The 23,610-nt window shown below is 33.5% G+C and overlaps 3 protein-coding genes across 3 annotated transcripts; 2 read left to right on the top strand and 1 right to left on the bottom strand.

Annotated features, from left to right (window-relative positions):
* The first annotated feature begins 1,678 nt into the window (after positions 1-1,678).
* On the top strand, positions 1,679-5,753 carry eef2kmt (eukaryotic elongation factor 2 lysine methyltransferase). The gene is made up of 8 exons (XM_056453554.1): positions 1,679-1,880; positions 1,953-2,015; positions 2,104-2,184; positions 2,282-2,383; positions 3,558-3,691; positions 5,005-5,240; positions 5,385-5,534; positions 5,611-5,753. Exons 1-8 carry the CDS (start codon positions 1,752-1,754, stop codon positions 5,709-5,711), a joined length of 996 nt encoding a protein of 331 aa, XP_056309529.1. The 5' UTR covers positions 1,679-1,751; the 3' UTR covers positions 5,712-5,753.
* alg1 (ALG1 chitobiosyldiphosphodolichol beta-mannosyltransferase) lies at positions 5,721-14,400 on the bottom strand. The gene is made up of 13 exons (XM_056453553.1): positions 14,123-14,400; positions 13,872-13,949; positions 13,688-13,791; positions 13,458-13,606; positions 10,216-10,305; positions 10,001-10,111; positions 9,744-9,865; positions 9,614-9,652; positions 8,942-9,001; positions 8,538-8,648; positions 7,670-7,784; positions 7,518-7,593; positions 5,721-6,084 (listed from the first exon to the last, which is right to left on the bottom strand). The coding sequence occupies exons 1-13, from the start codon at positions 14,394-14,396 to the stop codon at positions 5,947-5,949; spliced, it is 1,467 nt and encodes a 488-aa protein (XP_056309528.1). The 5' UTR covers positions 14,397-14,400; the 3' UTR covers positions 5,721-5,946.
* Positions 14,401-16,455: 2,055 nt separating this feature from the next.
* On the top strand, positions 16,456-23,541 carry c3h16orf89 (chromosome 3 C16orf89 homolog). The gene is made up of 8 exons (XM_056453552.1): positions 16,456-16,730; positions 19,538-19,690; positions 19,791-19,941; positions 20,025-20,142; positions 20,258-20,420; positions 20,525-20,629; positions 22,685-22,762; positions 22,869-23,541. Exons 1-8 carry the CDS (start codon positions 16,466-16,468, stop codon positions 22,970-22,972), a joined length of 1,137 nt encoding a protein of 378 aa, XP_056309527.1. The 5' UTR covers positions 16,456-16,465; the 3' UTR covers positions 22,973-23,541.
* Positions 23,542-23,610: the final 69 nt, after the last annotated feature.

The following is a 23,610-nucleotide window of genomic DNA, read 5'->3' as shown; positions in this document are numbered from 1 at the left end:
CAGTTTAACATACACTGTAAAAAATCAATTATTTTATGGGTTTTTTTCGGCAGTTGGGGTGGGGGGGTTAAATAACGGCAAATTACAGACAATTTACTAATATTACACTGGCACTGGCATTTACGGGCAGCCGAAAAACCATAAAATAACGGTAAATTACACATTTACCAGAAATTTAAATTGAAGGAAATACTGTAATAAGCATCCGTTATTATGGTTTTATGTATTTTAACGGCCATTATTTAATGGTTTTCAGGCTGCCGGTAAAAAACATAAAATAACAGATTAAACTACCTGATAGTCAACCCTGATTAAACCATATACGCTTGATATCTGTATTTAAAGCTAAGAAAAGACTGATTTAAATTATACAAATTAATGTTTCAAAAAACAGATTAGACAATAGGAGAAATTTTCTGAACATTAATTTTTTTTTTTACTTCAAAATGGGTTTTATACTGAAGGAATGGTCACATATGGATTTCTCTCAGATTGAGAGCCCACCTGAGAATATGTAGTATGAATATCATATAGCTCATTTCTGAATGAAAGAATAAGTCTTGTTGCAACTGCCCCATGTTGCAACTGTCCCCACTCTCCCCTAATTATGTATCAAGTTATATTTGGGAAGTAACTATCAAAGAAAAAAAATGAAAGAAATGCAGCATGATCTCTCTCTCTCTCTCTCTATTATATATATATATATATATATATATATATATATATATATATATATATATATATATATATATATATATATATATATATATATATATATATATATAAAAACTGATGAGCAAATGACATTGCAGACAATACTGTTCTATCTATCCATCCATCCATCCATCCATCCATCCATCTATCTATCAGTATAAATTATAACAGCATTATGAAGCATTATAACAGTATAAATTTTATGTCATCTGCTCGTCAGTTTAATAAAATAACATATTTAATTTATCACCGGCAATAACGTTTTGTCATCAGCAATTTCATCTTAATCGTCATCATCATCACCCAGATGCGAGCCAGAACAAGTCTGTCAGTCAGCGTCCTGCTGTCTTCTAAACCACGCCCACAGTTAGTCACGCCCAACACTAATCGCTCCTGTCATGTATGCACAGAATACTGTATACTGTACATTTAAAAAGGCAATGGCTGCATCTGAAATTGAATAATACAAGCCTAAAATATTCATTCATTCATTCTTTTCGGCTTAGTCAGGGGTCGCCACAGCGGAATGAATCGCCAACCTATGCAGCATGTTTTACAAAGCGGATGCCCTTCCAGCTGCAACCCAACACTGGGAAACGATAATCTATAGAAAGCAAAGAAGTCTAAGTCACAGTTCAGGGTTGCTGACTAACAGCGACGCGCGCGCATGTTTATTAAGTTCTAGGGTGCCAAAATCATCACACCTCACAAACGAGGATGCAAAAAGTCGAGTGGCAAAACGTTTGCAATGCAATTCAGCGAAATTTGAGAATGAAGCGCATTTAAAAAGTATTTTTAGAACATATTATACAATAATAATCTTGTAAACAACTTTTATAAAACAGAATCTACTTGCAGAGATTAGGGCCTGGAATTTTAGTTCACGGCCATAAATCGACGGTGATAATGCACAACCAAACCGGCAGGTGGCGCTGCAACCACAATATATGTGGAGTGACACACACGAAGAAATTCACTGTGGAGCTCACACATGTATCTTCCGTAGAATAAACTACAATGATTGTACGGTTTAAAAGATGAACAATACACATACAGTGGGAGTACAAGAAGATGAAGGAATGGAACACAAAACCAGAAAAGACATCATTCACACCTTTCAAGTAAACTTCCTCGCGATGAGTCTTTTAAATGCATTTCCATGGGATGTAAGTAATGTTGGCTCATTGCAACCTATCCTGTTTTAGTTCCAGAAATAACATAACACACTCTTTTTACAGTATTTAGACGAAGAAATTAGAAGTTCAAATACTTCAGACATCATAGAAGACATCCTTCAGAAGGTAAACAAGCTATTGAAGTTATTTTGATAAAACAAACTAAACATTTAGATTTTTTTTTTTTTACATATACACATTTCCTTTTTTACAGACATGCTTGCATCCCATTTGCATCAAGAATCCTCCCTCTTTAAAATACAGAAGACGCTTCCTGACAGAATTGATTAAAAGAGTAAGTTTTATTTACAAAGATAAAATTGTGTACAGGTTTATCTCCTACATATTCTCAGATGCAGCTTATTTTCATGAAGACTTATTTTTTTATGTAGCAAGAAAAGCTCTCTGCTGAACCTCTGGATATACTGTATGAGGCTCTCGGTGAGGTCATGTGTGCTCAGGAGGAGGACGTATGCTACAAAACCTACTTACTAGTAAGTTAGATTACATTAGCACTGGACATTAAGTAATGATACCTTTTATTACACGGCTGTCTGGAATACTTCATTCTGATTGGTCAGTCGTTATATTCCAAATCCAAAGTTTGTTATTCCAAGATTACAACCACTGAATAACACTAGGAAATTCGAATCGCCTTGCCTGTCAGCGTGAATACGATAACATCTATATACTTACATTGATTCATGTCTGGTTCCGATGTTTTCGACTGTTTGACCCAGTCTTGTGAAATGAATGATAAGTAGGTTAGTGTGCTCCATTGAACCGTTTCGTTCTGTCAGCTTTGCATTTTTGACTGTTTTCCGCCATCTTATGAGTGATTAATGCACAGGTTAGTGAATGCTCCATTCAGCCGTTTGCATTTCTGTCAACTTGGCTTTTAGTTAAATAAGTAATAAACTATTACAGCTCAGAACAATATTTTGTGTACAATTTTTCATATTGTGTGGCAAGTATTTGTGTAATAAATGGTATAATGAACATCCAGGACGGTCGTTTTCACAGAATAAAGCTGCGGTCAGACTGGACTTCTCTCTCCATAGACTTCCATTCATACGCACGCGAATGAGTCAGACTGGAAACAAGGTCATGCATCAAGTTTCGCAGGTCGCTGTGGTGCTTAATAAACTCTGACCTGCAAAATCGCATCACTTGACTGCGTGAGACCAATTAAGGATCAAAACATGACCTCTCTGGACAGAAATATAAAACATGGAGCAATCGCTCGTTTTTTTTAATGTCTAATCATCTTGTTTAATCCCACCCCTTTTCGAAGCGCCGCATGACAGAAGTTCGCATTATTAAACTCTAGTGTGACCGCAGCTTAAGCCCTTCAGTCTTACACAACGATAAGACTGTCGGGCATTATTCTGCGATAACCACCTGGATGTACTTTATCTTTAACTTAACATATAGTTGAAGTCAGAATTTTTAGCCCCCCTGAATTATTAGCCCCCTGTTTATTTTTTTCCACAATTTCTGTTTAACGTAGAGAAGATTTTTTTCAACACTGTGACTTTTCACAATACTGTGAAAATTTCCTTGCTCTGTTAAACATCATTTGGGAAATATTTAAAAAAGAAAAAAAAAATCAAATTCAAATAATTCTGTCTTCGACTATATATACACTTTTTAAAAAATTATCAACAGCCAACAGGGGATGCTGTTAGCCTAGCAGAGAATGTGGCCCTCATCTCTCAGGGCACCACAGGTCTGGTCACCTGGGAAGCTGCCCTTTACCTTGCTGAATGGACTCTGGAAAACACACACATCTTCAAAAACAAGTATGACTGACACCTCACAACTATATAGCATTTTACCCAAGAGCTTCATGTTCAGAAAGGTATATCATGTAGATCCATTTGTCATTAAAATCCAAGTTTTAGTATTTTGAAAAATAATTTTGAAGAGGCGACACCATTTAGTAGTTTAGAATGTTTAAAGAAATAAACATTCAGCAATGGTGCATTAGATCAAAAGTGAAAACAACAACTTTTATATTGCATTGAAACAAAAACTGTCTTTTGAACTTACTATTTGTCAAAGAATCCTGAAAAAAGCAGTTTCCACAAAAATAAAGCCTCTTAATCAACTGAAAGTAAGATGTTCCCACACAGCAGATAAATGAGTTCTGAAAGACCAAGTGTGGACTAAAAACTGTAGTAATAATGCTAAAAAAAATCAGCTTTTTTCATAATCTAGAAAAACAAAATGGGCTATAGAGAAATTACTGCATTTTGAATAAACAAATGCTTGGTAAGCAACTTAAAAAAACAAAGCAAATTAAACCCAAACATCTGAACTAATGTACGTACTAATACATATACAGCTACATGTGATATCATTTGAAGGTCTGAAAGCTTGTTGCCCCGCTAGGCCTTGCTGTCCTATGATAGAGTGACTTTCATTCATACGAATGCTAATGTGACAGACTGGAAACACAAGCTTGTGTGACAGGTTTCACAGTTTGCTGCTTTGCAAAGTTCAAGCACGGTGAACTCTGACCTGCGAAATCGCATCATGTGACTGCGTGAGACCAATAGAAGATCTGTTCTTTCTGAACAGAAATGTAAAATATGGACCAATATTTAAAAAAAAAAAAAAAAGTCTATTCATCTTGTTTAATCCTGTCTCTATTTGCAGTCCCATAAGACAGAATTCACATGCCCAAACTTTAGTGTGACCGCGGCATAAGGGAGTACTGTATTTGCTTACTAGAATACCAACTTCTCGCTAGAAATGCTATCAAAAAGTGGAAAACATTAGCAAAAACATACATTAACACACTTAAGCAGTGCTTTGAGATGTTTACTGTTATAGTGCAACTATTAGAAATGTAACAGGATTGAGGGCTATTGAAGGCAGTATAGGAGATCTAATGTACCTTTAATTAAATCAGAAGGCATCACAGGAAACAGAAAATTAGGGTTTGGATGGGTCTTGATGCCTTCCTACTTTGGAACGTTGCAGTATTTTAGAGCTTTCAGATGCAGCCTTTAACATTTTTTTTAAATTTTGCTAATAGCTTGAATTTAAAACATTTCATTAGCATGCAATTAAAAATTAATATTTGTGTTTTTGTACATTGATGATACAGGACAGTGCTGGAACTGGGTAGCGGAATTGGACTTACTGGCATCGTATTGTGTCGGTCCTGCAGCCTAACCAAATACATCTTCAGCGACTGCCATCAATCTGTGCTTCAGAGGCTGAAGGACAACATCACAAACTGCTTAGCTAACTGCGACGACGTCAGCGTGGAGGAACTGGACTGGGAAAACGTGTCAGATGAGCAGCTGCAAAGAATACAGGCCAACACAATCATTGCTGCAGGTGACACAAATCCCAGAGATACTGTCTGGATTACAACAATTGTAGATTCAAATATGATTTAGATTTATTTTAAATTTAACGAATCATGTCTAGTCCTTTACAGTGTTATGTTTTCAGTAACATTACCGTATTTGTTTGAAGCAGATGTGGTGTATGATCCTGATATAATTGCGTGTTTGGTGAGACTCCTGAGCAGACTTCTGAACCGTGAGGTTGAAGAAAACCATCCTGATGTTTACATTGCATCTACTGTACGCAACCCACAGACATACGAGTGCTTTAAGAAAGATTTAGGTAGGTTTTATATTATTAATATATATTCTTCTCAACTGATTTAAAACTTAAAACTAATTCTTTTTTCTATATGCAGAAAGGGCTGGACTGAGACATGTCATCATAAAAGATTCTGTTACTCAAGTGTTTCCATACAATCGAGCCTCCACTATAGAAATGATCAAAATATATGTATGACAAAATCAATTTCTTTATAATAAAGTATTTATTTACATATTATTTACAGTGACAGTGTGCTTTTTATTCTCATATTCAAGTCTTTCCCATTTGGCGTTGCTGGAATGCTGTTTGTCCTGACGTGGGGACAGTTAGCTTAAAAATGTACCCTGTGCGAATACCTGACAGTAACTTTCTAGTGAATGTTTGTCAAAGGATTTGGGAGCATGCTACAAAATCCCATCGGTCTCAACGGTCAGTCACAGTGCTCTTTAATAAGTGGCAGAACGTTTTGGTCCCAGTTCTCATCCCATCGCTGCTGCCTGCTTTCCCGTAGATTCTTCCTGAAGACGCCCAGTTTCCCCTGATCACCAGGGAAATCTAAAAACAGAAGCTAAAGAGGTTGCAAGAATTAGCTGTGAACACTTGTCTCATTAACTTTAATAGGAGATTCAAAAGCTTTAAAATACGTATTCCTTTAGCATTATAAAAAAGTGGACATAAAAAAAGGCTTGGATATAATTTTTTTGCTGGATACCTGGTCATATGGGATTTATTGGAAATAAACATGCAGATAAAGCAGCTAAGGAAGCCCTACAGTTGTAGATAACTGAATGTCAATTTCTTGTGTCTGATTTTAAACCTGTTTTAAATCTGTATAATGAGAAATGGCAAATGGAATGAGATGAATGTAGAAACAACAAATTGTATGAAGTGAATTCATTTATAAATGAAAAAAAAAAATTACAATTTTGAATATATGATCAGGTTGTACATATTGAATATGAGGCGTTTGAGTTTTTTTGTTGAACACATAGAAAGATATACTGAAGAATGTTTAAAAAAACAAAAAAAAAAACAGCCATTCCATCATGTTTTTGTCCCTGCTATAGATGTCAATGGCTGCTTTTTTACAACATTTGTCACAATATCTTGTTTTGTGTTCAAGAGAAGAGAGTAAATGGTGAGGAAATTCATGTTTTTGAGGTGAACTATCCCTTTAATACAGCCTGAAATTAATCAAGTAATTCCATGGTTATTTTCTGCACACCACAATGTCTTTGATTCAGTGTAGTTTTAACTGAGTCCTGGAGGATTACGTCTTGTTGCTCCCTCATAATGAGATTATAATGGGACTTTGGCAATATTGTGATTAAATTTCACCTCATGTAAATACAATAATTTGATCAAACTTATAACCAGCATTGTATTTGATTGTATGTGGGGTAGGCCAATTTTAAAATCACAAAAAACAGAAATATAGATACCTCAAAGGCACAGAATTTAATTTTTGCCACTAGAGGGCACATTCACAACAAACATAGGCGTACTTTGATGACACCTTGACTAAGTGTGGAATCATAGAAGTCGTGATCTTCAATATGGATTTGAACATTCTTTGAAAGAGTTGGGAAATGTCAGTACATAAGTCAGCAAAATCTTAGCATATTTCTTTGTCTATTTCACATATTTTCATTAAAAAAGTTGGCATATTGTGCCCTTTTATCGCATTTGTACTACTCTGACCAAAGTAGACATGGCTTGGAGGTATTCAGATAGGTGAGAGTGGGTAGCACAACATTATGAATGAACTGTCAAATAAATTATTGCAATTATGGTTATCTCTGCACTTCAAATCACGAAAATGCCAATATGAACTTTCAGGGAATATAATACTACAGTGTATATTTGGAGAAACGTAAAGCGTTTATTTGATTCTTGGATGGATCAAGACCTCCAAAACAAAATTAGGAAGCTTTAAAATAATATTAAATCCACATCTTTAATCTCAAGTTCAGTTTTTTTTTCCACTAGCAGATGACTTACCTTTAACTGTTCAGCGAGTTCACTGGAGTCTTTGAAAATGAGCCCATTTTCCTCATGTTTCACCAACTCATGCAAGCTAACAAAATACAGATAATGAGCAGATGACTTTCATTCATTCATTCTACCATAACAGACAGATCTCACAGTCTTACCACTCAAAGTGTATGGCACAGACTGGCAGGCAACATCCAAACATGTCAACCACTTTCATTGGAAGGTCAAGACCACTGGAGGATTTGTGCAAGCAGACCCCAAGGTCAGCAGAACCTGTGCACAAAACAGAGAATAGCAAGATCATGAGGCTATTTTTTTTTAAGAGAGGTATCTGGAGTAAATAAGAGGATTTTATTTCTGTTCAACCAGTCTGTCTTTTGAGAGTCTGATAAAATACAGTTTTATAGCATGGTATGAAAATCTGACAGTCCAATCAAAATCAAATCTTGCTCGACTTGTAAAGACTGCTTTAAAAGTTGTTGGTTGGAAAGTTAAAAGACCTATTCAAGAGATGTATGAGTATAATAACTGTTGTAAGCAAAACTAAGGAAATCATTTCTATGATGATACACATGTTTTACACAAGAATGTTAACATGTTAGCCAGAGGAAGACGATTGCTGATGATTGTTAAATTACTTATTATTTAATGTTTAATGTTAAATTTATTGTAATGTGTTGCTTGACCACGTCACGTACATCCAAGACAAATTTCCTAGAAATGGGCCAATAAAGTACAAACAGCAACAATAAATATGTGCGTTTTAGGCACTTAAGGTTATATTCAGTGTTTATGAAAGTAATTTTGAAGTGAAAACAATATTTTAATATGTTTATTAAATTTGAACTTATAGGTACACAATAAGTTGCAGAGAGATAAAGAATGAGGCCAACATTTAATGCCATGATTTTGTTCAGTTAAGACTCTGTTCTGACTGAAAATCTTCTTAAGTATTAATAGAAGGTCAAATTAAGGCATATAGACACGCAGAACCCCCTGATTTTGCTGTTAATTACATCCTCTCACCAAGTAAAACAGGATAATCTTCAGCTTCCAGCCATGGAGTGCAGATCTTGACATGATGAAATTCCCTGGAGTCAATCAGCTTCTTGTAATACTCCTTCTGAGGACCTTTCCCTGCATTGACAAGTCAAAGTATATATATATATATATATATATATATATATATATATATATATATATATATATATATATAATTATTATTATTAATATATATATTATTTCAATGTGGTGATGGCACAGGCCCATGAACATTTCCTGCTTGTTACCAAACTATTTCCTAACTGTAACCAGGCAATCATATCGTAATGTTAATCTTGGACACTATGGAAACTCAAAATTTAATACCGGAAATAGGACCATTGTTATTGTTTACATCACTTGAAATGGTCTAATCAGTTGATGTGTACCTGTAATCACGCAAACCAGCGAAGGGAGTCTGTTCTCGGTCTCAACAAATTTCTCATACTCTGTTAAAGGAAAGAAATAAAATACTGAGATTACAGTGTATTCGGTTGCAGTGTAAAAATAAATGTAGTACTAGTAACAGAATCCTGGCCAAGTGGGAAAAGCGTGTTCAAAAATGTTATTAAAAACTAAATATTGAAAAAAATTTGTTTTACAAGTTAGATAACTAAAAATGTAATCATATGACAGCAAAACGGAATTGTCAGCATTCCGCAGCCATTAGTTGTCTTCAGTGTAACACAATCATTTGACAAATCTGTTCAATATGTAGGAAACAGGATACTACCTATATGTTATTTTATACATATTTTTTGCTAAAGGATACGGTTTTGTATGGTTCTTTAATGAAGTTAAAGATTTAAAACAGTACTAATTGGAAAGATTTTACTGTTTGTCATCACTTTTGAAAATCCATGCATCTTTATAATAAATATAATTACATTTTTCTTTTTGATCCCCAAACCATTGAACATTAAATGTGCTCAATTCAAAAGGTATTTGTGATTTTTAAATTAATTATGCCCAATTTATATCATCTGTTATGAATAAGTGTAATTTCTTCAAAACTAATCAGACAGTAGTGTATACGATTAGATAAAAAAAATAAAAATAACCTTCAAGTGCTTGTAACAGAACTGAGAAGTCTTCATCCTCTGTTAGAGAAAGTAAATAATGAATAGTTAGGACATTTCAATTATTGAATGAAGCCTATTACCCCTATAGCTCAGAGTATGTGGCACTGACCAGTCCAGCTGGTGCTGCTGATAAGTAGAGCAGGTCGTCCAGCAGAGTGTGTCACAGCTCCTGTCTGAGTGTTTCGCTCTGTGAAGGCTGTCAGTTCCATGTACTCCTTAGTGACAGCAGAACTAAAAAAAATAAATATATATAAAATATTTGTACATAAAATGACAAAGACATAAATGACTGGTATTATATTGTCCGAAAATGTTTTTATACTACAACACAAAAAAGAAAAGGAAAAATGGTATGAAAATACCTACCTAGGCCTAAATGGTGGATAAGCACTTCCCATTCTGACAAACAGCTCATGTTGAAGTTTCAAAGGTGTTTCTCGAAATATTGAGGGTGGTTTGTCATATAATGTGGTTGCCCTGCAAATGCAAAACTGTTTATTAGCATGTCTGATTAATTAAGAAATGGTTTTAGTATTAATTATTTGATAGCAATGAAAACAAAACATGAACGCTATACATACTCAATATTCCAGTTCTTACAAAGATCTGCTTTCATTGCACTAGTGACACACAAGTTATGATCCGAGAGACATCCAAAGAGCTTCTCGTACCTGCCAACAAAACAAAGGTGTGAAGATTCTCGAGGGCCATTCATATTGCTGTTTCCTTAAGAAACGTTCTGCACGCTGTATGATTTATAATATTTCTTTATGGTTCGCAAGTAACACAGGGATCTCTTTTGTCATTAATACTAGACGGTATTACAGTCAAGACTAGCACACAGTTTTACATCATTAATCTGTGGTACATTTGATGATAGCGACCTGCATTTACAATAGAAACAGAATTTAAATATTGGTTTGCAAACAAAAACAATCTCTTGAACATAGCTTGTCCTGAAAAAAATGTGCAAAAAAATATGGCAGTTTGCCACACTAAGTGCATCATCAGGTTTTGTGCTCATATTAGTCCTTAAGAAAATGGCATAATTAAAAACACTGTGTTAAACCATTTAACACTGGCATAATTATATCTTATTTATTATTATTTTATTGTAAATATGTTATTTATTATTATTGCAGTGGCCATTAAATGGTTAGTTCTAGGCCTGGGTGATTACTCTAAGTAATCGAAATCGACATTCAGATCCTATAACCGATCTAATTTTTCCAGCTCATGTTCGTAGCCTTCGCTCGGTCGCATACCCACAAACCTCTCAAAATGTAACTACACGTTGCACGTTTGCACTACATTGACGATGATTGGAAGCTGCACCATAGATGCCTTGATATGGCATATTTTCCTTTAGACTAAAATGATTACTTACATTAAAATATTTGTTTACAGAAAACTCAAGAAATGCACTGTTTAAAATATGATTTACAAGATATACAAGTTTTTTTATTTAGGAGAGATGATGCTTATTTTCTATGGAGGACAAAACCCGCAAAAACAATAAATAAATAAATATGTAAATGAGTAAACGAGTAAGTAAATCCAAAAATTCATGCATAAATAAAACAATAAATAAACAAATAAATATATATAGAAATAATAAATAAATACATATTTAAATAATTAATCGTGAGGGCAGATAAATAATTAAATGGATTACACTAGTGTTGGGGGAATAAGAAAATGCTAAACTGAAAGTTTATCCACTCCCCTTTCAAACATTTATTCATTTCTTTAACGTAGTTCCGAATTTACTTTCATCAGGCCAACATGCTAATGAAAATTAATGGATAAACGATTGAAAACGGGGTGAGAGGGGGGAGTGGACAAACTTTCAGTTTAGTATTTTCTTATTTCCCCAACATTTGTGTAACTTATTTAATTATTTACCTGCCTGCACCAATAATTATTTATATATTTATTCATGCAGGAATTTGTGGATTTTAGATAAATTTATTTATTTGCAAATTTATTTATTATTTTATCTACGCAGGAATTTATGGATTTAATATACATTTATTTATTTGCATATTTCTTTATTTATTATTTTACTTATGCAAGAATTTATGGATTTAATATACATTTATTTATTTGCATATTTCTTTATTTATTATTTTACTTATGCAAGAATTTATGGATTTAATATACATTTACTAATTTATTTGCATATTTATTTATTATTTAGATATAGACAAGTGGCATTTACTGTTTGTTGGCGACACAAAGATGTTTTTGGAGCTTAATGATTAGTTGAACATGGAAAGCTTTGACTGTTTTAGTTCCTTTTCTTTAACATCTCATGACCACTGTTGTGTATGAAGGATAGAGAGAAGGTTTTGAGTTTAAACAGCAAAAATCTGTCCAAGGCACTCGAAAAATGTGGAAAAAACATGAAATATAATTAAAAATATTTTTTTTTCCACATTTTTCAAGTGCCTTGGACTGATTTTTGCAGTTTAAACTGATGAATCCCTTACCCAAAGAGCACCGACACATACCCCTGTGCACTTTTTGTTTGATTTAAGGTTTTGAGTTTGCCATATCAGCTTCTCTGGCTGTCTTGTCCAAAAAAAAAAATAAATAAAAACATTTTATAAATATCACTTTTCTGTAATTATCAAAATATTTTAACAATTAAAATTTGTCAAAACCAATAAATAAAACATAAGAAAATACATTATTATTATTAATAACAATAATAATAATAATAATATTAATAATAGGATGGTGGTGCAATGGGTTGCGCTGTCGCTGTCACAGCAAGAAGGTTGGTGGGTCAACTGGTATTTCTGTGTGGAGTTTGCATGTTTTCCCCATGTTCGCTTAGGTTTCCACCGGGTGCTCAGGTTTCCCCCACAGTCCAAAGACATGTAGTATAGGTGAATTGAATAAACTAAATTGGCCTTAAGTGTATGTGTGTGAATGAGTGTGTATGGATGTTTCGCTGTACTGGCAGGGCATCCGCTGTGTAAAACATGCTGGATAAGTTGACGATTCATTCTGCTGTGGCGACCCCTGATTAATAAAAGGACTAAGCTGAAAAGAAAATTAATAATAATAACAATAATATTAATATTAAGATAAAAATCTAAAACAGTTTATGATTTACTTTTAATAAAATGATACAATTTTGGAAGGATTCACATTTTAAAATATTTCATTTAAAGTCTCTCCATATAAAAATCGTTCTCTGATAACATTAAAAATAGGGCATTCCACAAGAATATGTCGAACAGTTTGGTTTCTGTTGCAATATTGTCATTTTTCTTCTTGTATAAAGGATTAGCGCTCTCTGATTACATCTTATATGTTAATTTGTGTATTAAAGATGAATGAAGCGCTCAGACATTTGGAAAAACATGAGAGTGAGTAGTTTCACTTTTGGGATGATGAATATTTTAATCCTCAAGTTTTTTTAAGAAAATTGTGTCCTCATTTAGGTGGAAAGGATTCTAAATGATCCAACTCATTTTTTTATTTCCACATTATGAATTGCTTTCATCTGGTAGGAGATATAGTGTCCCTGGGTGTAGGTTGAACCAATATAAGAAAACCTTTGTACCAGTTTCAGTGGGTTTACTTAACAAGTGTTTATCTTAATTAGCATTATAATTATTGTAATTACTGGACTTTGTATTGTTTTTATTGTTTGATTTTATGGAATGTCTGCATCAATATGGTAATGCCCATTTCATGTCAAGGACAACAAAGTTTTACTACTACTAACCCAGTCTATATTACATTTCTTTGACAAAGGCTACAGATTTGTTGTCAAACATCCAAAAATCACTCAATGTGTTGTACTTACCATTTTGCCAACCTAACAATTAAATGATTTTCCCCATGAGTGAGAGCCATAATGGTGTATCCATAGTTGTGCCAGTCTATGATAAACTGATTTCCCCTGATACGACTCGCCACCCATGTCACCGCTATAGCCGGCAGTCCAGGAGGGTTCTTCAAGAAACACAAGTACGACTTACAATTTGAATGACATGATCAGATTTAGAAATGTCACTTTATACACAAGACCGATACCTGCATAAGAATATAGCCTTGGTCCTCAATCGTCATCAAGACATAGAGCAGCTGGAAAGACTGGAGTATCACCTTTGAAGCATACCTGAAAATTCTGGGGCCAACTGAAAGGCAAAATACAGGTAATATTTATATCAAAATGATTGTGCTTGTGCATATCCTTTATAGAGAGTATTTGTATTACCTGTAAGCCCCTTTAGCTCTGAAATGGGAAGAATGTCTATTCTGTCATCCTCAAGAATGTCTTGATGAGGTTTAGTTCCTATATGAACAAGATCTCGGTGTTAGATGTACTATAATCAAGGACTGCATACTGAAGTGATTCGCATGTTTATCAGTATGCCTTGATTCAGACATACTCTTATGGAGACCTTGAATCATGCATACAAGCAAATAATGAAGCGATGAGAAGTGCATGCGTTAAAATGTATATACCGAGAAAGCCAATTATGGTGACATTGTATCCATGTTTGCTGAGAGAGAGCGCATGATACTGCATGCGAGGACTGCGCCCAATATCTCCCAGCACCAGCACGCAAACGTTCAAATGGGCAAGTTCATCTCGTCCCTTAAGTCCACTGGCAAGTACAAAAATAAGCACCACTACAGCTACCGGCAGAAGAGCCCACAAAACGCTTAGTCCCGATAAAAGTCCTAAAAGAACCAATGAAACTGTCACCACAGCTACTGCCGCATTGGCATCCGCCATTGTGTTTTCCTGATTATGACGTGGCCGAATGTAGGGCAGGAGATTTAAAGAGACACGAACTGCTTATAATTACATTAGGCAAACTGTGATGTTAATAATGGCTTAAGTATATAGAGTCAGATTTAAGTAAGATATAAGTATATAGAGTCAGATTTGTTTATTTATTATTTAATAATATATTTAGTTTGAGAGGAAAACTGAGTATATTGTAATAATAAAAAATAAAATATTGCTAATAAAATGTTTTGTTAAAACGATTTTAATTGTAAAATAAAATGCTGTAATTAATATAAACTGTAAATTGTCCATAGTGTATGAGTGTGTATGGATGTTTCCCAGAGATGGGTTGCAGATGGAAGGACATCCTCTGTGTAAAACATATGCTGGATAAGTTGGCGGTTCATTCTCCTGTGGCGACCCTGGATTAATAAAGGGACTAAGCCGACGACAAAATGAATGAATGAATGGTTGCATAGAAAAAAAATCTATTGTCTTTATTTTTGATTGAATAATAAAGAAACAAATCCCACCCTATATTAGTAGCCTATACAGTTAATGACTTTAAAGAGTATTATTACGATTATCAGAGTTCGAGGAGGAGCTTGCACATAAGCTAATGAAAACGTAATGTATATGAAAATACATATGAAAAATACAGTTTAGTGACCAAAACGTGCAATGTTTTCTGTATGAAGCCATAAACAATTGCACAATTGACTGTTTTTATGAGAGGGGTCAATCTCAGCTTGCATCATAAAGGCTGCATCCAGATACTTTTGGTATTTATAGACAGTTTTTACAATATGGCCATGGCCATATCACCTTGCAGCCCAAGACCAGTTACTCACTAAAGCTAAACAGGGCTGTGACTGCTCAGTACCTGGATGGGTGACCACATTGGAAAACTAGGTTGCTGTTGGAAATGGTGTTAGTGAGGCCAGCAGGGAGTGCTAAATCTACAGTCTGTGTGAGTCCTAATGCCCCAGTAAAGTGAAGAGGACACTATACTGTCAGTGGCGAACTTTTGGATGAGATGTGAAACCGAGGTCCTGACATTCTGTGGTCATTACTTCTCATAAAAGAGTAGGGGTGTAACCAGTGGTGTAGTGGATGTGTCCAATAAATAACTCACCTCAGCCTTAACACCACCTCCAAATAACTCACTCACATTCATGCGATCATAAGGACCTCCAAACCCTCTTCACTTTGCGCGACCAAGCAAGCCGCCCCCCCCCCCCCCCCACCCCCTCACTTGGAACAGTCATAATCATCAACCACACTAAAAAAAAGTATTCAAAGATGATTCCTTGGATTTACTCAATTTTTTTAAGTTAAGTGGTTGTAAACAATTTATTTGGGCTGAATTTAAACAAACAAATTAAGTTGAACATTATTACATTTATTTATTTGTTTGAATTCAACACAAATAGTTTGCAACAGTTTTTGCATGCAACACTTTTTTCAGTGCACTGGTGTCTTCAATTGGCCCTAAACTCCACCGATAGCTGGTGCAGTTGTCCTGTGGCTGCAGTCGCATCATCCAAGTGGAGAGAGATCCCTACATCCCCCCCCCACATGCTTGTGAAGCGCGTAACACGACAAATACAGTAAACTGTCTTAAAAACATGTGTATGAATTAAATGCCTACTAAACAAGTATCAACATACACACAAATAGATATATAATATTAATAGATAATATAATATAATACAACCAAAGCATATACAGTTATTTTTTAATCAGAAAATCTAAATATAGGGAATGTTATTTCAAAAACATGCTTATAAAGACTCAGGCATTAATATAATTGTCCTTTTATAGCACGATGCTAATATTACATGTATCAGTTGAGATTTGAGATACTCTTTATAAGAAAGAAAGAAAGAAAGAAAGAAAGAAAGAAAGAAAGAAAGAAAGAAAGAAAGAAAGAAAGAAAGAAAGATGACTGCACTGTCCGCGGTACAATGAACAACAACCGCTTCTTCAGCAAAAGAATGTTCAAGCACCCCAGGGTTACTAGCCTACTTCCCCAAATCATATTCGGACCGAGTCACGTGATTTGGTCTGCTATGCCGTACAGCTTCTACTCACGGGGGGACAAAAATAGCCGGAGTCTACTTGTTTTTTATCGACTGCATTCTACCTGTTATTTAAAGTATCTTAAAATGCTGTATCCTTTTCTCGTGCTTCTTGTTTTCTCGTCTAAAATTGATTTATCAAACCAGGATGTGATTGATAACATTCTTGTGAGTTTATCCAAGGGAATCACTTATTTCGACATGCAGGGCAGTAACATAAATCTGGACGGTGTTGTTGGATACATAATACTACAAGGTAAGCTTTTGTGTTATGTTGAATTTACAATACGCTTGTTTCAGTATATCTGAGGCCATTTAACCTTTTATAGGATAAATATTTAGGAATAAAAACCTTGACATAAATACTTATAAATATCGATTTTTAACGAAATTTCTGTTAGGGTCATTTATAATGTTCAGATAAATGTATAATATACATGGCGCAGTCACTTCACCAATGTTGCTATTTTGGAGCCTTTGCACTGTTGGCTAACCACATCAGTTATCATTATAGACGTTTCAAACTTAACACGTCCAATAAAGTAAATCAGCGACATTTCTGTCATTTTCTCTCAAAATATTTGCTATTTTTTTCTGCGCACTGTTGTGGTTACTCCATCATGCAATAGCATAACATGTCTGTAATAAGATTTAGATTTATTGTTAGAGACAAATAGTTATTTATTTAATCTAAAATTATAAATAACATTTTTCGACATGACGTTAAACATTTTAAATAAGTTACAGGCTACGAGATTTGCTGTCATCCTGAAAAGAAAAGCATATTAAAATACTGAAATACTCAACTGTTCTTTAAACAAATATGTTGTTTTTGACATTATTTTACACTACAGGATAGAAATGCCTTTAAAGAGAAAGGGATAAGTAGCTTATAATTTACCTTGATTGTCAAACAACAAAGAACGTTCAAATATAGATACAAACAATATCAACATTAATTAAATAAAAATCCATAGTTAGCTTTAATACTTTCACAGAGCTAATAATTTCTAAACATCATCACCACAAAATACTTAAAAACATTCACACTCAAAATGACCAACAAAAAAGAGAGATTAATAATGAGTTTAGCAAATGTTGTTTAATAGATTCAAATGCTTCTTAAAAGACCATCGCATCTTTGTGACTCGGTGTCCCAATTATATTTGTCACACCAAAGGAAGTGTCAGTCTTTTTGTGTCATTTATCAACTTTCCTATTGCTAGCTAACCTGTAATTACCAGTTATAAAGTTAGATGTGATTTATAGAATCATACTTGAGGTAATTACATCATAGTACAATTATGAGATTTGGCTCAAAAATTAAAAAGTATTAACCCTTTAACTGCCACACCAAGAAAAAAAGGATTGCATTTCTTAACTCCTAATGTCACTAGTTAACACACTCAATGCATTTTTTTTCCAACACATCCCATAATTTCTAAAATATCAGCTTCTAGCAAACGATTGATATATCGGTTTATGGTAAAAGTAGCGGAATTAATACATGTATTAGGGCTGCACGATATTGGAAAAATCTAGCATTTAAATATTTTTTTTATTTTGCGATATAAATTGCGATATGAACAGAATTTCATCAGATGACTTAATATCTCTATTTAGAAAGAATGTATAATGTTAGATCAATTGGGATGATTCTGCACTGGGAATGCATCTCTATATAATCTAATAAACAATCTATAAACTTTTTGGGGTCCCCCCAACACATTTTTATTGTGGTCTTTGCTATTTGCAGTGCATTTGCTTATTTACATGTGTTGTGTGTATTTTGCTGCATAACAATCTAAATTCAGTCAAGAAAAAGATACAGTTGAAATAAAGTGTTATATCATTTTCTGAGTCTAACAGTATTCAAGTATAGTAACTGAATGATAAAAATAAAAAGACTTCAATAAAATTATTTGTAGTTAAGGTTACAAATGGTACAATTAATCATGCCTGAATGCTTTTAAGGTCATTAATTGGTGAAGTTTGTTCCTTGCCACTGGCTTGCTTGGTTTGGGACTTGTGGAGCTGCACATCAATGGATTTGCTCTTCAGTGTTTGGACTTTCAGCAGTGAAAATTAAACCACACTGAGATGAACTTCAACTCTGAAAACTGGACTGACAGTTTCAATTTACAAGACCTACTTTGTTAAGCTGCTTTGACACAAACTATATATATATATATATATATATATATATATATATATATATATATATATATATATGTGTGTGTGTGTGTGTGTGTGTGTGTGTGTATAAACAAGAATTTAATTGAATTATCCAGTCACAGGCATCAAAAATGCATGCAAATCATGGATAATAATCCAGACTCAACATTGTGTATGCTTGCGATGTGACTACTGCGAATGATCACATTGCGATATCGATGCTGAAACGATATATTGTGCAGCCCTAACATATACTATGAAAATATGAAGTGTAAGGCTTATTTACATAAAAACAATCAAAATAAACATTTTTGAATAATAAATCATCTTTATTTTTTTGAAGCGTGCCATAAAAAAATTTCAGATTCTCATTTAACACATTTTCTTTTTTACAATAAAACCGAAATCAAGTGTAGTAGTGCTACAGGATTAAGTTTTTTAGATTTTTTGTAAACCAACAATGCTGTGTGTGTGTGTAAACTATTATTTAAACAGTCATTCTTTAAATGACTTTAACAGTCATTATTTAAAACAGTCAAATATGGTCAACCATTTGGTAGAGTAGGCAGTTAAAAGGATAAAGCAGTTTTTAAAACAGCAATTTAATTTAAGACAAAGAAATGTTTAATTGTCTAATGCATTTTAAATGACAATACCAAAAAACATACATTTTTATTTTTGTTACGGTAAAAAATTCTCGTCACAACAACAACTATGTAATTACTTATGAAAGGAAATATTTTAAAGACTGCTAACATTTAATTTCGGTCTTATCAAAGGGTTCAACGCTTAATCTCAGGGGGGCTCAGACCATCGAAATCCACTAAACTAATCATTTTAGGAAAAAAGTGGTTCACAATTAAGCTTCTGTCTGCTTTTATAATTCAGCACAGCTGCGGGAGGCAACACGAACTTGGCCGCATTCAGATTTTCTCAGTCTCTCTCAGCGCGCAGCTGCGATTTCCATGCTGAAGAGACTAAGCAAGAGCCTTTCTACTGCGGCCAGCACCCTTCAGGAGACAGACCCCAAATACTTCAAAGGTAAAGCTTTTTAAAACAGACTGAAATCTTTTTAGATTAATGACATAACTTTTTAAATAGTGCATTAAAGACATAATGAAAACCTTTTTTTCTCCTGCAGAGTTTGAGCCCATTTTGGACAGCTCCTTCTGGTCCCTGCCTGGCGAATGGAGCTCCACTGACCCTTCTCTGGTTTATACCTCGGTGAGAGCTATGGAGTGCTATGATGAACACATGAGTGACAAGTGCATGACTTTTCTTCTAGGAACCTGGTGAGAAGATTGTAGCATAAAATTAAAAAGAAATACTATAAATATAATCATAGTCAATACTGCAACTGTTATTTTGCTGAAAGGAAAGACAATGGAACCCCATGCATTGTGACTAAGACCTGTAGAGACACAATGACACAGTTTGGATGTCCACACTATTCCCTGTCCCACCAGCTGCTGTACTTCATGATAGGAACCATGGTAATTTAATCTTATTACACTTCCTAAAGCACAAGCAAATGATTGTTTACCTTGTTTTGAGAAAAGAGATGGTACTGTATAATCAATGTCTTCAGCATGATGCTTGTGTCCTCAGAAAGGGTGCTCCAAAATGCTGAAGGGGGACCTAAGATTGTCTCGTGTCAACATAACTGTGGGACATTACAAGAGGATTTTCTGCTCCAATATGATGAAAAGCAACCAGGATATCTTCAAGAACAGTCTCACTGGCCAAATGCAGGACATCTTCATAGAAAACAGTTAGTATGTGGTAGAGTTGTAAACAAATAAAATGAGAATTTGGTCACATCTGGTAAAATTACATTAATTTATTGTATTTCTTTATGCGTTTGTTGTTTTGCAGTTCTTCTATGTGGTTTAGTAGGATTCTCGGACTTCTATAAACTGGACTGGCTACAGTCGATTTTAACATGGCAAGATCAAGAAGCGGGCTGTTTTGGCAAAGAAGGTGAGTTAAATGAATGTTAAACATATGAGCCGAAGTCCCAGTTTGGTGTTCACGTCAAAGTAAAATAAACAAATGTGACTTATTATGCATAAAAAGATGTTTATCTGCAATAATATGATTTAGTTAAATAAAATAAAATAGAATGTCAAACTATGAGTAAATAGTTCCATCATTTATCAGTTAAAGGGCACCTAGGTTACCCCTTTTTTCAGATTTAATATAAGTGTTTTGCGTCTCCAGAATGTGTCTGTAAAGTTTCAGCTCAAAACACCCATTTCATTATACCTTTTACAAGAGTATATTTTTACATTTTTGCATTAGGGCGGTTTTGTCGTACTGCGCCTTTAAGGCTAGTCCTCCCCGCCCACCGTTTCTACGTGCCTTTCTGCGTGCCTTAATCTCCTCCCTCAGCTGCGTATATACACATGTATATACTGTATATATATAATTCTGACTTCAACTGTGTATATATATTCATTCATTCATTCATTTTCTTTTCGGCTTAGTCTCTTTATTAATCTGGGGTCGCCACAGCGGAATGAACCGCCAACTCATCCAGCATTTTGTTTTATGCAGCGGATGCACTTCCAGCTGCAACCAATCACTGGGAAACACATATACACTTATTCACACACACATACATACACTACGGACAATTTAGCCTACCCAATTAACCTGTACCACATGTCTTTGGACTGTGGGGGAAACCGGAGCACCCGGAGGAAACCCACGCGAATGCAGGGAGAACATGCAAACTCCACACAGAAACGCCTACTGTTTAACGGAGAGAAGATTTTTTTTTTCAACACATTTCTCAACATAATAGTTGTAATAACTCATTTCTAATAACTGATTTATTTTATCTTTGTCATGATGACAGTAAATAATATTTGACTATATATTTTTCAAGGCACTTCTATACAGCTTAAAGTGACATTTAAAGGCTTAACTAGGTTAATTAGGTTAACTAGGCAGGTTAGGGTAATTAGGCAAGTTATTGTATGATGATGTTTTGTTCTGTAGACTATCGAAAAAAATTGCTTAAAGGAGCTAATAATTTTGACCTTAAAATGTTTTTTTATAAAATTATAAACTGTTTTTATTCTAGTCGAAAAAAAATATTATCATACATAATGTAAAAATTTCCTTGCTCTGTTAAACATTATTTGGGAAATATTAATTATAAAAAAAAAAAATAAAAAAAAATAAAAAAAAATCAAAGGGGGCTAATAATTACACACACATATATACATATATATATATATATATATATATATATATATATATATATATATATATATATATATATACATATATATATATATATATATATATATATATATATATATATATATATACACATATATATACATATATATATGTATATGTATATATATACATATATATATATATATATATATATATATATATACACATATACATATATATATATATACATATACATATATATATATATATATATATATATATATATATATATATATATATATATATATATATATATATATATATTTTTTTTTTTTTTTTTTTTTTTTCCTTTTTACTTAAATTTCAAATAATACAGAATATAGATGTGCAATCTAGATATGCAAAAGTTTATTTCACTTTAAGTAAACGCACAAAAAGATGAAAATTAGACAATTTATTTTCTGATAACTGCAAACAGACATCATCAAAATAGATATAGTTTTCAAATTTTTCAATATAAAACATTTTTTATAGATACCTTGATGTAATGCGTCTTATTATTCAAAACTGTTTCATGAACGTTTTTGTTTTCAAAAAATAATTGAAGATTTATTTTGGAGACGCCCATTCTTGCTGACAAATCAGTAGCAATAGTTGTTTGAAAGATGGTGGCAAAACATAAAGATTTTACATGAGTAATTTAAATTATAATTAGTATTTTGAGGCCCATGTTTCTAAACTTGTTATACTAAATGACATTTTTGTCTGTCATTATCTTTTTGTTAAAAAACAACATTTTAATGTCACATGGGTGTAAATGAGTTTCATAATGCTTTTCCTCCTCAGAGGACATCTCTCACATCTTTGAGGAATTTTTGGATGCTCCACACAAACGAGTGAAAAGAAGGGAAAAAACCCTGACAGGTGTTTATTTGATCTAAACATGACACATATAAAACTGAAGTATTATTAAGTTACCATATTCAAATGTATGCAGTCTAAAACCAACTTGTGTGTGCTCTTTTTATAGATGGCTGCTCGAGTCACATGACAGGAGTTGCAGTGAGTGCATTAGGAGGTTTTCTCAACTTTTACCTTTCAGAGCAGGACATAACGAAGAGACCCATAATTTAAGGCCCATACATTACTTTTTTAACATGCTTTGTGGACAGGGTTCCCACTCTTTCATGGACACCAAATTCAAGGACTGTTTCAAACGTGTCATTTTTATAAATGTAGAGCGTTTAAACAGCTATGTTCAGAGAATGTGTTGTATTCAATTCTGTTAATATTCAAATGTGGTTTCTGAAATATTGATAAAATATGCATTATTTGTCATAGTTCTTGTATAAGATTTAAATGTAGGATTTTTAAATTAAGAATTTCTTCGTTTTTCGTTCAGTTTTTTAAAAGCAGCACAGTAAAATTAATTAACTAACACCATAAACTTTAAATTCAGGCATTGTCAAGGACCTATGTTTGATTTAAAGTACTTTCCAGGTACTTAAATTCATATTTCTGAAAGTCGAGTACTTTCAAGAAGCGTGGGAACCCTGTGTAGATCAGTATTTTTGTATTTATTCTTTCCGTTGTGAATGTATGTTAGATTTTATGCTGTGCATGTGAAAACAACATGTTTCTAAGAAGGGAATAAGCCAGGCTTTGAAGATAAAATACAAAATAATACATCTGAATAGTCAAATAAATAAATAAAATGTACATTTTATGATAAATAAATAAAACAAAATCTATTTTTTCTTTTTTATTCTGAA

The sequence above is a fragment of the Danio aesculapii genome, chromosome 3 (assembly GCF_903798145.1).
Source record: "Danio aesculapii chromosome 3, fDanAes4.1, whole genome shotgun sequence".
NCBI classification, from domain to species: Eukaryota; Metazoa; Chordata; class Actinopteri; order Cypriniformes; family Danionidae; genus Danio; species Danio aesculapii.
The sequence above is the reverse complement of the archived record's forward strand: the minus strand, read 5'-3'. Positions and strand labels throughout refer to the sequence as shown.